Source organism: Sminthopsis crassicaudata, chromosome 1 (assembly GCF_048593235.1).
Source record: "Sminthopsis crassicaudata isolate SCR6 chromosome 1, ASM4859323v1, whole genome shotgun sequence".
NCBI lineage: Eukaryota > Metazoa > Chordata > Mammalia > Dasyuromorphia > Dasyuridae > Sminthopsis > Sminthopsis crassicaudata.
The window spans coordinates 741,108,965-741,125,246 of NC_133617.1; the positions used below are offsets into that span (position 1 = coordinate 741,108,965).

A 16,282-nucleotide genomic window follows, 5' to 3' on the forward strand; every position below is an offset into this window, starting at 1 on the left:
AGTATGCCCTTCTTAGAAGAATATTTTTAAGTAATTGGAGGAAATGTTAAATTTCAGTCAGAGGTTAGAGAAAATAAAAATGGGTTTTTTTCCTCCATTCAAGTTCATTAACCCTCTGAAATTTATCCACAGACTCCATTTATGAACCCAAGAACTCCTGATATACATGTGGAGATGGTCCATGAGGACTCGTGCACTGGATTAAGAAAAGTGGCTTTCTATTCTCTTAATAGAGCCTAAAACCTTCCCTCCTTCCAAACGGATGCCTTCCATGGGAAGAGCTCCTCAGAGTAACGAAATTACTTTGACTCTGGGCCAGGTAGATGGTACAATGGATGATAGAGTGCTGGGTCCGGAGTCAGGAAGTCCATTATTCAAATCCAGCCTATGTCATTATGCTGAGAAAGTCATGACCTTCATCTGTCTCACTCTCGTGTGAAATAGAGATAACAGCATTTACTTTCTAGGATTGTCAGGACAAAACGCTGTCTAAAGCACTGTCTAAATATCACACAGGCCTTACATCACCTTCAGGGGAGAGATGAGACGTAACAAGACTCAACACATGACTTTGCTTGACTCTATGTATTTGCAAGCCCAAACAAGCAACTAGCATTTATTAAGCACTTACTGTATGCCAGACACAATGCTAAGCATTGAGAACACAAAGATTAAATTTAAAAGTCTCTGCCTCCGTTGCTCAAAAATACTCACTAAGAAGTTATAGGCAGAGCTTTGGCAGTTTGTTTGTTAGGGAGCTAAGACTATATTGTTGATGGTGTCCATTCAATTGACTCTAGAGAAACCCATGTAGCTATTTTGTGGAATTTTGTTTTGAATGCAATGTCAGTCAGCAAACATTGATTGAGTGTCCTACTATGTGCTAGACTCGGGCAAAAATTCCTAGAGCATGTCAGAGTCAAGGGCAGAAGCTGGACTTCCCAACAGCATTGGAAATATCCCAGAGAACAGACCCACTGGGAATATAATCAACGGCATGAGTTCTTGACTTGAGATCTGTGAACATGTTTAAAAATATTCTGATAACTGTATTTCAATATAACTGCTCTGTCTTATAATCCTCTATGTTTTATTTATTTAAAAAACATGACTCTGGGAAGGGTCCATAGGCAGCTCCTGACCGACTGCCAAACTGCAAAGGTGAGGGACCCGTCCTTTCAGACGCTCCACCTCGGAGGCATATTTTGGAATGGGTTCCCTGAGCCAGCTGTGGCAGGGCCAGGCAGGCAGGGGGGAGTCATGGGAGGAACAAGTCTAATAGATGGATGCGTGCGCTCTGAGCAGCATCTTCACGCTAATGAATTCAAGGCTTCGATGCTTCAAAGACCAGGGACTGCGTCTACTTTCACCCTTGTTAAGGAGACACCCTAGTTTGTGAGGGGAGCCGATGCTCAGGTGCTGTGTCCGGAGGCGCTGATGGCTTAGCCCTCACAGATGAATAGTTAGTCATGGTGTGGACTGACTCTCCAGTAAAGCATATAGCAACTCCTTGTGCCTTAGAAAATGGTCTACGGAAGTAGCCGTGGCTGAAAACAGACCATGCACTGTCATCCCCGTGCTGAGCCTTAACTACCGCGGCTGGGCTATGACCAGGAAGATCCAAAGCCTTCCCCTTACCAGACAGGGAGGATTCAGGACATGATGTGACCAGGGTTAGGCCATAAAGTGCTTGGCACACATAAATGCTTAACAAATACTTGGTGATAGATTGACTGATAAACCGAAAAACATAATAAATGAGGTTTGTACAAAATCTCTCTAAGCTTAATTGAAAAAAAATATTAAAATGCCGTTCTTCCCCCAAAAGAAAATCATTCTCAAAAGGGCTCTTTTCCTTTAAAAGGTCACCAATCTCCAATTTAAGCGATTTGCCCAAAGTCATACAGCAAGTTAATGGCAGAAACCAGTCCAGAACCCTGGTGAGCTGGCTCCTAGCTGTGGTTCCTTCCATTACTTAATGCTGAAGGTTACGGCAAAATGTTGATGCCTGTTTGGAGACAGGAGACAGGAAAAAGTGACCTCAAACAAAAAAAAATCTGTTGTCAATAAAGCACAAGGTATATCCTCTGTGGCTGGAATGCACAGATTTACTCCATACTCAAAAACAAGTGCAGATTAGCAATGTGCCCGGATGTTCATTCCCTCCCATCCCCAGGTTCTTGACACTGGGGCCGGCCTACCCCTCGTAAGGATGGCAGCGACAACTGGGTCTGATTTCGGCTGTCTCTGAATTCTGGGTGACGGCCTCACATTCCGGCAACTCACGCCTCCCCTCGAGGCACGTACTTCCTGTGGGACGCTTGGGGGACTGGCCCCTAGATCCTGAGGGAGAGGGCTAAGCCATCAGTGCCTTCAGACCAAGCATCTGAGCATCAACTCCCCTCAAATACGAGGGTGAGTCCTTAACAACCACTGAGGAACAAGTGAGGAAAAGTAAGAAACCTCCCTCAATATGTCGGACAACTTAGGTAAGTACAAAGCAGTAGATTCTTTCTTCTTCTCCATTTAATGAGCTTGAGAAACTTCAGCTACTTTTGGACAGAGCTGCCCTTCTCTTCATTGGTCAAGGCCATCAATGGACCCGTGATCCCTCCACGAAGAGCTAGGACTGCGCCCCTTTCCTTTAGAATTCCACTGGAGAACGTGTGGGGCAGACAGGGCTGAAACAGGTTAAGCTGCCAATCACACAACGGCCCTCGGCTTTTTCAATGTGACAGAGCTTCTTCATCTGGACAATATGAGGGCTGGACAAGATGACCTCCCCTCTAGTACCAAAGAACTTTGTCCAAAGCCTCCATCATGAAAAACAAACAGTCAAAGATCCTTCTCACCATCCCTGAGCAGTGTTAACAACATGATGCAATGGGTCTGAACTCCACAGGCCTTCCCTGACAACAGAGAAACCACAACCGAGTGACTACCGCCCAGTCGCTGCTCCTCCCAGGATAACGAGCAGAGCTAACGCTACGGCAAGGGGACAAGCTGTGCGCTTCCTGGGGAGCTCACCAGGCTGGGGCTTGGACGGGAACCCTCCAAGGCCTTTTTCAGCTAATCAAGCTGTCTTCTTGGCACTTGGCTTTTAAAGCAAAAAATACAAATACAGGACACTTTCAATTTTGTATTGCTAAACAAACAGCTCAATGGCTAAATGTCTGACCCTCCAATAGACTGTTTTGATATTATTGAAAGAGAGAGGAGAGAAAAGAGAGGAAAGGAAAGGGAGAAGAGGGGAGGGTTGAGAAAAGAGGAAGAGAAAGAGAGAGGGACAGGGAAGACAAAAATAAAAGTACACTTTATCCTATATATGTATACATACACATACATACATATACACATACATATATACACACACACGTACATATATGGATCGATGAAACATTTCACACTCTATACATGTGTGTGTGAAATATATCATCTATATTTTACCTTTCCATATATTAAAATAGCCATATTAGAGATGGGTCAAAGGACTCAGGCTCCTTAGAAAAGCCTTCTTTCTCACTGGATGAGGAAGAACAAAACAAGCCCCTTATCTCCTTTTTAAAGGAAACAATCATTCCCCAGCAAACCAGTAGACTGCATTCTCAGTCAAGTCAGCAAGACTTGAAAGAAGCTGATACATGCAGAGAGGGTGGACGTGGTTTGGATTCTGACGTCCCTGGAAACTGCGTGGAAACATTGTTGGCTCTGGAGTGAGACTCGATGGCTATAAAGCCACAAAGGCGTATGGAGGGAGACTCCACTGCCAGAACTAGAAATTGGATTTTATTTGCTGGAAGTCTGGAAAATTTGGCGACTCTAAACAAAGAAAGCAAAGCACATCATTACTAACAGGACCAACGATTTCATCAGCAAAATTTTATTCACTATTGGGGACAGTGTGTGTCTTTCCACATGGCTATCGCAAACTAAATCTCAGCTAGACTGAGTTTAATTTTATTGAACTGATTCTGATGTGCTTTGGAAGAACATAAATCCTAGCTACGTAGACTTAAATGTGGCCACCTGTAATAATGTTCTGTTTCGTCACAGAGAGACAAAAAGACAACCAAGTTTTGTCTCTTAATTGAGTAGAAAGTGCCTTATGCCTTGCTTCATTGAACTTTATTGGGAAAGGGATGAGAAGGATATGTAACAAAACAAGAAATCCATGTGTCCAAACCAGAATTACAGTTTTTCAATGTACTGAACCAAAAAAGACTCAAAGGGCCCTAAATATCTTTTTTTTTTAGCCAAATAAAAGAAGGAAACAAGGCAAAAACGTATCCTTCACATTTTGTGCGAGAATACTGTTTAGTTTGAAAGTTACAACAAAGTCTTGTAACAGAAAAGGTCAAAAAATAAAAAATGCAAATGGGTCTGAGAGAAGGCATTCACTGGCTTCTAAGTTCCCTCAGATGAGTGACAAAGCCTTAGCACGGATAACAATTCAAGCCAAAGGTGACTTTTGTTGAGTAAATGAAAGGAAGGGACCATTTCCTCAAAGTCTATATGATAATCCATGGAATGAAACACCCCCGGTGGCACAGAAACTGGTATTAGCCCATGAGACGCAAAGATATATTTTTTTAAAAATAATTAATAAATAAATGAAAAACCTGTCCTGAGCTTGTCTGGTCAAGAAAACCAACCAATTAAGGCCATTGGATCAAAGTTAATGAAATCATAAGCTTGTCATCAAATAAGAGAGTCCTGTTTTCCTGCAACTCTGCCGTCACCTACGTCTCCTTCTCCTCCTCTGTCTTCTATATCCTCAGTGGCATTTCTCTGTGCTTTCAGATCTAGTGTCCTACATCTCTTCTCTCCTGTGTGTCTGATTGCAAAGAAGAGCTCTGCGTTGAGTCTAGAACCGGTCAGAATGAATAGCTGATGCTCTCATGAACCTGAGTCCAAGGAGAAAACACAGCTTCCCTCACCTTGCAAGCAGGCACTAGACAATCACCAAGTCAGAACTTATTCACTCACTTGGTTCCTCTTTTGGAATATGTTCTCTACCTGCCATACAAACCCACGCAGGGAAGTATACCTAGAACAGAATGATGCAGGCTTAAGTAGTATATGTCAGCTTGTACATTTTAGTCTTCCTAGGTTTTGTGTAATGAATCTGTTCTGTTCTAAGAAAAAAATAAGTATGCTTATGCATATAACTATTCTAGGAGGACTCCAGAGAGAACGTTTTCCATTCAGCTGCTCTTGGGACCCACTGCGTCATTTACAAGCCCACCACCAAAGTGCCAAATGGGAATCCACTGCAGAGCATCCAGCTCCTGATTCTTAGCTCTCTAGTTATCCCAGAGACAAACTCTTGCGTGTGTGTGTGTGTGTGTGTGTGTGTGTGTGTGTGTGTGTGAGAGAGAGAGAGAGAGAGAGAGAGAGAGAGAGAGAGAGAGAGAGAGAGAGAGAGAGAGACAGAGACAGAGACAGAGACAGAGACAGAGAGACAGAGAGAGACAGAGAGACACACACAGAGAGACACAGAGAGACAGAGAGAGACAGAGAAAGAGAGAGCCCTTCTTGCAACCATCAGAGACAGTAAGAAAATATTTACTTTTCCCACTAATTTCCCACTGACAGTTAAAATTATTATGGTGCTGTAACAGAAATAAGATTCCACTTTTACTGTTGACAATAAGTACTTCCTTCTTTTGTGAGTCTTTTGAAAAGAATCATTAATAATGGTAACGATGAAGCATCTGAGGCTCCTTCGGCCCAGACGCCATGCCGTGGTCATTACATCAAAATGATCCTGTGACGCCTGAACACTTTAAGCCTTTTAAGTGAGTCTTGACAAGCCCCTTCTCAAACAAAAGGATTTTCTATGATAAACATATGCTTTATACCAGAAATCACATTAATATGTTAGGAAAATTTTCTCTCTCAAAAACAGTTTGGAAAAAAAAAGAGAATAAATGAGGGAAGAACCCTAAAAGGGAACATTCTCAAATTCTCATCACCATTCAGCCAAGGGCCAGCAGCAGGCCCCGTGCCAGGACGGACCCAAATATGAAGAACGGAACAACCATTACATACAGACAAGGTGCTGGTGTCCCAAAAGGGAGACAATGGGATGCACAATATCCACGGAATAAATGCGAAGAGAGTAAAGAGCATAAACCCAAAGCAGTTGGATATCAGGTGGTTTGACAAAGAGGGCACATGAGATGAGCAAGAGTGAGGGACATCTGGGGTCTGGGCTGTTAGAGAGCTGTCCTTAGTCAGTTTTCATGGCCCGATTTGGGGATTTCTTGACAAAGATACCTCAGAGGCTTGCCATTCCTTTTCCAGCTCCTTTTACAAGTCCTGAGGCAAGCAGGACTAAGTGACTTGCCCAGGGCCACACAGCTAGGAAGTGTCTGAGGTTGGGTTTGAACTCGGGAAGAAGAATCTTCTCAACTTCAAGTCCAGCACTCTAGCCACCACACCAGAGAACTGCCATTAGCACTTGGAGAAGGCTCTGGTGAGAGGCAAAGCCATGCAGAGGGTAACAGAGTTGACGTGTCCAAGCTCTTCATGCAAAAAGACGAATTACCATTTCTGGGCTTGCCATAAGGGTACGGTTTGGACTGAATGGCTAATGGAAGCATCTTCCACCTTAATTTCAATGGCGCTGTTTACCCTGGAAAAGAGACCACCTGGGGGGACATGACAGCATTTTTAGATATCTGAACGGCAGTGAGGTGAAGGGGAATCCAAGCTTTTAGCAGCTCTCTTTCACAGGAGCAAAGAAGTGGAAAGCAAAAGTGGGCCCGTCAAAGCAAAAATAACTGGCTGAGCCAAATATCGGATGGGAAGGATCCCACTATGTCCTAAGTGATGAAGGAGACGGCTTTGGACAAACCTGGGTGAAGTAACACAGAGAAAACAGAAGCGGGAGAACAATTTGTACGATACCTTCACTGACAAAACAAACAATTTTGAAAACTCTGAGAATTAGGATCAAGGCAATGAGCATCCAGGCTCAGAGGACTGATGTTCAAGCACGTTACTCAGCTCCCACAGGGAGGTCTGGACCGGCGCTGCAGAATGAGGTGAGCGTTTTTCAGACGTGATCAATGAGGGGATTTGTCGAACGTGATTGTGTATATTAGATGGACAGAGAGAAATGAAAGATTATAAAGAATTTGTAAGAGCTTCCTATGCCTGGAGACCGTGATAGGGATAAAAATATAAATACAAGCAGAAAAAAAACCAGAGTCCCTTCCCTCAAGGAGCTTACATTTTTATGGGGGAAGACCACACCTGGATGGAGCAGAGTCGGGAGCTGAGCTGGCGTGGGTCTAGCCACTTGCTCAAATGGAAGTTCTAAGCAGGAATTTATCAGTGGGAAGAGGCGCCTCCAAGGCAGGGGCATGATGGTAAATGTTTAACAACTGGCTCTCCAAAACAATGATAACAATAATTATAATTCCACATATCTTCAAAATGACACATTTTTAAGTTTAATGTGCATCACTACCATTTTCTCCATCACTTTTATACGTCTGGACAATCAACAAAGCAATCACTTGAGCCTTGATGAGTAGCATATGCCAATTTCTAAAGTGTGAGTGCTCCCACTGACAAGTTAACCATCTGTCAGGTTCCAGCAGCTCCAACCCACCTTGGTCAACGGTTTCTCTAGGGTGAGGTTGCAAAGCTTTTGTTTTTTTCTTTTCAACGTTGGTAGGGAAGGGATGGGAGAGATAGAAAAATCTATCTCTGTTCATTAGATGTTTTTGGAACTTAAAATTTAATTAAATTACAAGTATGAAGCAAATAAGTTAAATTAATAAAATTTGATTAATTTTTAATTAAAATTTAAATGTAAAAGAAAAGGAATTAGACAGGTCTTTCTCAGTCCCAAGACAGCAGATCTAGGAGCCATGGTTGAATGATGAGAAGCAGCAGATCTGGCTTGGTCCCCCCCAATTAAAGCTATCCATAATATAGGTTAAGTTTGTCACTGATTGTCTTTACATGAAGGGTGGATGGTCATGTTGCAGAGGAGCCATTTTAAATGAAACGATCTCAGAGACACTGATTCTACAACCAATCTTGAAATAAGACGTTTGGATTTAAAAAGTGTCTCTAAAATGCCAGGCACAAGCCTACTTGCAAGAGCTAATGAAGTGCCCGCGGACAAAAATCACAGGCTTTACAACCGAACCCGCCCTCTGCCCATGTGTGGGAGTGGGCTGGAGAGGCCCCATTTTCTGGCTGGGCATAACAAGGCATAAGGCCTGTGATGATGCTCCCTCGGTGAACACGGTTGTGGATTTCTGGACCTGCGGGAGGAGGACATCCCCACACACGATTTTTTGAAGGCGGAAAGAGTGAGCCTGGAAAAATCTCCTGGCAGATGAGGTCATGCAGGCCCTCCGTGGAAGTCAAGTAGCAGAGGAAGAGTAACTAGGGGAAGCGTACGGCCCACCTCCAAAAATCCACCACCTGCTGCCTCCTGAGGCCCGGACAGGGACGGTTCTTTGCACAAGAAAAGGGGCATCTCCAAGTGGCTACCACCCAAGTCAGACACACAATTTCTTCAAAGTGAACAAGGGAAAAACAGAAAATTCATGGCGCTCATGAAGACCGACTATCAGGAAAAACGGGCCCTTCGTGGAAGTAGGCAGGGCGAGGCATTTCCCAATTGTCCTGATTGCACTGACTCACTATTCCGTCTTTCTAGGAGGGTGCATCAGGATCACGTTTTGCTCAAGACTAAATAAGAAGGGACATTTGGCACGGATGCTCCAAGTACAAAGGAGGGATAACACCCAGGAGTCTGCAACAGCAGGATTTAATTGTTTCGTAATGGTCCTGGGAAACTGTCAGAGCTGGGGAGGGTTCCCAGAGAAACAGCTGGCTCTGGGACACGAGGGAGAATTCCGTCCCACTGTGGAGTGGCGTGGATGTTAAACCGTGGGTGTCGTGCCGCAATGAACGTCATTGTTTTAAATGATAAATTATAAATGTAACACAAAGCACCAATATAGTTGGCTAAAGGTGTTGTGCGAGTCAGTTTCAGCACATGGGGCATCTCGGGTCTCCCTCGGCCCAAGCCTCCCCGCCTCTGGACCGATAACAGCAGCTTCTCAACCTTTTCCTCTGGGGAGCACGAGGGAGAGTCCACTGCAGGGGGACCTGCTGGGTCTGGCCTGCCTCCCGACACGTTCCATCTAAACAAAAATACAACAATCCACAGCATGGGGTTGTTGGAAAAGGAAACGAACATTCTCCCATGCACTTTCTTTCACCACTGTTCTTCTCAAACGCTTGTGGGGAAATCTGTTCACTAGCAGAGAGCTTCTGTCTGTAAATACCGGCCACATGTCTATGGCGTCCCCACCCCCACCCCCACCCACCCCCCTCGCAGCTAAACTTATGTCTAAATTGCTTTCAGATTTCTGTGGTATCTTAATAACTTCAATATGGGATGTATTTTCAACATTCGGGTAAGCGGCTTCTCTCCGCCCCCACGCTCCCCTTCCTTCCAAGCCATTTTAGCTTTCCATTCTTCATGTTAGCCTCTCGGTAGGGTGCCCATCCAATAACACTGATTTGTGAGGTCTAAAGACATAATGTGAGGGATTATGAACAACCCTATCGAAACCACATACGGAATGACTCTGTCTCAAAAAATGAAAGAGAATTCCTCCTTTTCAAGATGTGCATGAGCTCTCCTTTTGTCCTTCCAAAAGCTCTCTTTACAGCCGGAGACCCAAGCTGAACTTCAAAATGTGACCGACCACGGGGAGCATAGAAAGCAGCACGAGGATGCCTTCAGACCTTGTTCTGCCCCGTGCGGGGCTTCAAACATGGCTTATCTCCTCATAATGAGGGAGTACATGCCCTCGTCCACCGCCGGGGGAGGCAGGAGATGTCTCTGGGGAGCCTCCAGAGTGCCAGGCCAGAAGGCTGCCTGGATAGGGGCTGACCCAGCCCACTAACTCGCTGACCCAGAGAGAGGCTGCACCCTACGGGACTTTCAACATGGGCAGATCCTGTTTTTGGAGGAGAAAGGCCATCAATTCCTGAGGAAACTCAAAGTCCTCCCCCTCAGGAAATTCTTCTTTATACCACAGCCCAAGGGCATTTTGGTTGAACTTCTCACTAAGTCACATCTCCAGCAGCTTCAGCCCCCCCTCCCCCCATTGATGCGTAGCAGACAATGGCTGGGATTTTCTGGGGCCCTTAACAGTTGAGCACTAAGGCTCTTCCAAGCCGGCCATTTGAGGGCGTGGCCATGTCAGCTGCCTTGGGGACCATCCCCAAGTCACTCCAGCTTTGTGGGATCTGTCAGAATTTATACTGTGCTCTCGGAAGTTTTGGAATTCGGCATCAAGAGCTTAGAGATGGAACTTGGGCCAGCCGGGCCAGCCCCTGTAATCTCCTAATTTCAGTGCGGCAGGGGATCACAGAGGCAGAAAGGAGTTAAATAGTTACTCTCTCCCACCCAGAAGTCTCCAAAGCAAAGAACTCTCATTTCTGGGACCCCAACTCCTCTTCCAGGCCCTCTGGGTCATTCTGCTCGGAATTCCTTCTCGTACTTGGCACGCTTCTATCCAGAGAGCCCGACACTGTGTGATTTTCTCCCAATCCTGTATGGAGCCAGTGCCAGATCATAAGGGGATGACAAATTAAAGCTTCCAAAACTACACACTTTTTGAGGGGCTTCTCAGGCCACGGTTTCCTTGTTTCAAAAGGAAACATAGAGTGATTCACTCTCCTCCTGCTATCAGCGGAGACCCTTACAAGCCAGCCGGGACCATGTCGTTTTGTGCTTTGTTGGATGCTTCGAATCCTTCTGGTTCCCACTCTATTTCATTCTATCTGTTCCTGAATACTTTCTAATATACTTCTACGAGGAATTTTGGCTCTTGTGAATTCAGACTCCTCTGATTGGCTGTCTTCATTGGGAAAACTAACGAAAAGGTGTGTTTTAGATCCACTTTTTCAGTTGGCCGACTCCTGTGACGTCCAGGACAGAATAAGAAATCCGACAGAAGACCGCTCCCTGCTGTATAAGCCCAAAGGAGAATGACTTAAGGCCAGCTAGATAAGTCCTGCTCTAATTACCCACCCCAAGTTCCCTTTTAGGCTTTTCTTGGTGTTCATTTTCCTAACAACTGTCCAGTATTTCGCTGAACACTATTAAATTTACAGACCTAGAATCTCCAGGCTCCAACATAGACTTTGAAAATATTGACCCCAAAAATCCACTTCATCTATTTTCTTAAGAACTCCAGGATATGAGACAGCAAAACCTCTAAACAATTCTTGACCAGATCGTCCCAAACTCTAGCATGATTCTTGATTCCCCATTATCTTAAGAGACCTGCTCCGATTTCTAGCTCAGGGTTCACTTTAGCAAGGCACTGTGAGCCCTGTTTTACCAATATTAGTCTCACCACTATCACGGATATTTAAATTGGAAAATGACAAAAAAAAATATCATGCAGTGTTTTCATTGGCCAGAGGAGTAAGGATTAGCCAACAAGATGGCTTAATGGCAGCCCACAGCTCTTCAAATAACCATTTTGCAAGTTATAGGTAATAGAAAAAATAAAGAAAGAAATAAAGAAAAATAAGAAAACCTGAATTTAAAACTAGCTACCAAAAAACTACCTAAATTCCCAACTTCTAAGAGGGAAAGGTTTGCCTCAAAGAGAAAACAAGGATTATATTTGTCCCTTCTGTGGACACACCAAATCTCTTGAAGGCCCTCCCCAGACCAAGCAGACCAGCCCTTACCAGCTCTTGAGAATCCTGCTGTAGGGGCAAAAACGCGGCCTCCAAAATGGCGACCTGGTCAGCGTTGAGCTTCTGCCACAGGCCGATCAGCATGATCACCAAGTGGGTAGCGCTCTTCAGCTTGGCGAAGGACTGCAGCAGGCTTCTGTGGTTCTCCTCCGCGGTATCTGCCAGGGCGATCACCTGCAGAAACAGCAAAAAGGGAACATCCTGGTCACCCCCAAATCCCACACACCATGGCATCATGGGGCACACGCCTGCTTTTATTTAGGATAAGCCAATAAACTTGGTCTTGCATAGATTCGAGCCAGAAGGAGCAATAAATGGGACCGTCTGTCCACTCTGTTCGTGCTGGAGCAAACGTGTTACAAGCCATCCCCAATCCATATGGCACTGGGACAGAGCTAACACTTCCACAGTCACATGGCTGCTGCTCTCCGTTCATTCAAGAAGCTGGTCAACAGCCATTCATCAGACACCAGGAAGACAGGTGAGAATAAAACAATCCCTGACAATCTGGGAAGACAACATGTAAAAAGTAAGGAAGCAAAAATGTACGCAAAGTAATTTCAAGGGCAGGAAGCGGTCCAGAAAGGGGACCCAGGAGGTGGCCCCTGGAGGGAGCCAAGGAAAGGAAAGGGGGAGCACCCCCTATACATGGAGGCAAGATGTCGGGGAATCGCATTCAGAATTCCACCTGAAAGGTGCATGGTGGTTCTAATGGAAAGCTGGTTGGGCGATGTCATCTTTCCCACAAATGTCAGCTCCGGCCCACAGCTTGGCTGGGTGTAGGAGCTTTCTGTTGCCAAAACTCCTTAGCGCAAAGCTGGCAAGGCTGAGCTGGACTGTGGGATTTCTTTGAATGCTTGCATGGAAAAAAAGAAGTCAAAGCAACAATTAGATGGAGCATCCCAGCCTGCCCTGGGTGTTGCATTTTAACGCCTCGGTGAATCCCGAGCTCATTAAAAGGAGTACACTGACTCCTCCAAGAAGAGAGCCTGTGTCCTTTTGCCGTCTGTCCTGCCAGAGCAGGAGAAGTCGCTGGAGCAGGACAGCTCGAGGCTGAGGGCTCCTGGACCCAGCATGTGGGTCAGGCCAGAACCCAGCTGGGTAGGCTCACCTTCCTGGGGGAAGGGAGAAGAATGGGGGGGGGGGGGAGTCTGCTCTCAGAGCCTCCAGAAGCCACATGGAGGATGGGAACAAGCTAATCTTCCCAGATAGCTCAACAGACATTGTCCCATTGAAGTCCCACCGTAGCAGGGAGGAAGATGCTCTGGGTCCTCTTATCCCCACATAGGCGTCCCACACTCTAAAGTTTAACCTACACTATACACATTTTCCCCATCACTTCTTAAGGCTAGAAAATCAACAAAAATAAAATCACTTTGTCGCATCTGACAATTTCCAAGGCATAAGTGGTCATGTTTTAATGATCAGCTCTCAAGAGCCGGCTCCAGCATGTTGGACCCAGAAACATTACACAAAAGGGGTAAGGCTGTGGAAAGACTAGTCCCTCCAAAGGGGCTCGGGGCGGGGGCTGAGTTGGTGGCTAGCAAGCTCCTCCCTAGGGCCTCCCTTTGCCAAAGGAGACCAGAGGATAAGCCTTCCTCCATCCACAGGGAGTATCAAATGAACAGACAATGACATCGAGAAGGGGCCATTGAGAGGTTCCATCTGTCTCTTTGTGGCGGCTGCTTCTCACTGAGAAGACCAGCCAACGGGAGAACCTGGGAGTCCAAAGAGGAACCCAAAATGTGAACGCCCATCCGGAATGATGTGAAATGTAGGGTTGAGAGTGCAGATTCTGGTCCAGAAGGGACTCTTGGTGCAGCCCCAGCTCTCAGTTTGTGGCTGAGGCACTGAGAAGTACAATGATCTCCTAATAACAAGGCTGAGTCTGGATCCAAACATGGGTCTCTGAGCCCAAATCTGGCAGCTGCTCCCCACCGTGATCTCAGGGCACATGACAGCTAAAATGGTGGGAAGTTCCATTCATGAAGACCCAGCCATCTTCACCCGATGACCTGGACTGGAGCGGCGAAGCGATGTCCCAGGACACTGCAATAGTCCTGAGCGGGCCTGCCAAAAGCAGTGACCGAGCAGGAGTGACAGGGGAGGGGCAGAAAAAGCTTCTGGTCCCCCAGAAGCTCCAGGATTGGTAAAGAAAGAATGGAAGTGCTCTGGGTGCATCGCCTGGAGTCAAGCCCCCCGGCCAAAAGGAGCTCGCCAGCCCCTGCCACCTTCTCCATGGAAAGGTGCTGAAAACACCCATGTTCACCTGGTCATCCACAAAAGCCACGGGAACTCATGGGAACGGGCAGATTGTAAAGGGCCGGAATCACGGGGCTCATGGCCACGGCAGGGCGCTGGGACCCAGAGAGGGAGCCGGCCACCTGCTGAGGCTTGGCTGGGGGTGGGGGGAGAGTGAGTGTGTGAGTGAGTGTTGTGTCTCTGTATGTGTGTCTCTCCGGGTGTGTGTGTGTGTGTGTGTGTGTGTGTGTGTGTGTGTGTGTGCGCGCGCGCGCGCACCAGAGGACTCAGGCTGTCCAGGATTTCAGGGAGCTGTGAGCGCTGACATTTCAGACACACTGCGTGGAGCCGTCTCAGGCTCGCGCTCCCAAATCGCGTGGAACGCCCAGAGGACATGCCCGTGTCCAAGTGCCATGCTGGCGGATGCCAAAGGAAGAAGCGGCGCCCGCCCCCACCCAGGGAGCCACTCGGGGGGAGAGCCGGACTGACTCATAAAAATGGGTGTGAAATTAATCCCAAATACTTCCAGCTGCCAAGACAGGCTCTAAAATTGGTTACAGAGCAGCGGCGGCAGAACAGACGTGAGTCACCCGACTGTGAACTGGCCGGGCCCGGTGGCTCGCCCCAAACTGCCTGCCCGCTTTAGGCTCCGGCTGCTCCGGCCACTCCTACGCAATAAAGCAAACCGAGGACCCAGAGAACCGAAGATCCCACAGGCCAGAGCCCAAGGACTCAGAGCCTGATGACCCAGAGCCTGAGGACCCAGAGACCTAAGGACTCCACGACCATAAGTGGCTGAGGAGGGACTGAAGCCTGAGCCTCCAGGCTCCCTGTTACTGTCCAGCATGAGCCGCTCACAGCAGGGCATTAAGTCCACCCACACAAAGAAAGCCACAAGGATGGCTAAGGATGTTTTCCTCAGTCAGTCCCCTAAGACTGCTCATCTGGGAACTTCAGGTTGGTTTGGCTTTTCTGCCCCAAGGACCTCCATCATCTCTCATCTGAGTTACAGCCTCCCCTGACCTCCCAGGATCCAGACTGCTCTATCTCCCATTCCTCTTCCACAGGCCAGGGCTTCCAGAGCCCAGCCAGGCCCTCCTCGCCTCCAGGATAAAGTCATCAGCAGCTGCCTCTGACTTCCCAGGGAATCGGGCCCTCACACATCCTAGACTTCGACCAAGCCGGGACACTTTCTCCTCCCCACACCGACATTCCCCTGGCCAGTCCTTTGCCATTGTCTGCCCAGTCTCCCGTGCCCAAAACATTCCTGCTGCCTTCTGGAACCCCAGCTCTTGTTAAGACTCATGTGGAGTAATACTTCCTATTTTAGGCTTTTTCTGATCCTCTAAGTTGTGAATGGAGCCCACCCCTGAATCACTTTGCATCTACTTTTTATGTACACTAATATCAGTTTCAATGTTGCATAATCTGGGGGAGTATGGTCTCCTTAAAGGCAAAATGCCCAGACTAGCGCCTGTGCGATTCATTACTTTATTTGAATCTAAGAGAAATTAAGTAATTCTAAAGAATTTCCTTTCATAAAAAGAATAAAGTTTTTAGGGGATTTTTTTTGTATTGTTTTGTTTTACTGCCGCCATCCCAACCAACTCAAAATTACATTAAACTGCAATGAACATCACAGATTTTCTTTTTAGACCCAACAAGACAATAACAAAGCAGATATTACGTTCCCTTGTGGGAGATGAATTGAAAATCATCTAGTCATCAGAAAAATGTAAATGAAGGCAACTCTGAGACACCACTACACCTCTCAGAGTGGCCACGGTGGCAGGAAAAGAGAAGGAGGAATGTTGGAGGGGATGTGGGAAAACCTGGTGGTGGAGTGGTGAAGTCGAGAGCAATGTGGAACTATGCCATCCCCTTTGACCCAGCAGTGTTTCTACAGGCCTGTATCCCAAGGAGATCTTAAAGGAGGGAAAAGGACCCACATGTACAAAATTTATAGCAATCCTTTTTGTAGTGGCCAGAAAGTGGAAACTGAGTGGATGCCCATCAGCTGGAGAATGGCTGAATGAGTTATGGTATGAATTGAGAAACAATCAGCAGGATGATTTCAGAGAGGCTTGGAGAGACTGACAGGAACTGATGTCAAGTGAAATGAGCAGGACCAGGAGATCATTGTATATGGCAACAACAAGACTATATGATGATCAATTCTGATGGATGTGGCCCTCTTTAAAGTCCCCCCAAACTCTGTATTTCTGGGCTCCTGAAATGTCCCCTGGGAGCTTCTCTCTCTAAAATTAGACAAGGAGCACGG

The 16,282-nt window shown here is 46.7% G+C and overlaps 1 protein-coding gene across 5 annotated transcripts in view; it reads right to left on the bottom strand.

The window, feature by feature from the left end:
- Positions 1–16,282, bottom strand: part of BBS9 (Bardet-Biedl syndrome 9) — a 300,830-nt gene that overhangs the window by 62,878 nt on the left and 221,670 nt on the right. For all 5 annotated transcript variants that reach the window (XM_074284314.1, XM_074284313.1, XM_074284315.1 and 2 more), the window contains one exon: positions 11,752–11,934. In XM_074284314.1, the coding sequence (XP_074140415.1) occupies positions 11,752–11,934 (183 nt within the window). The remainder of the gene's footprint in view (positions 1–11,751; positions 11,935–16,282) is intronic.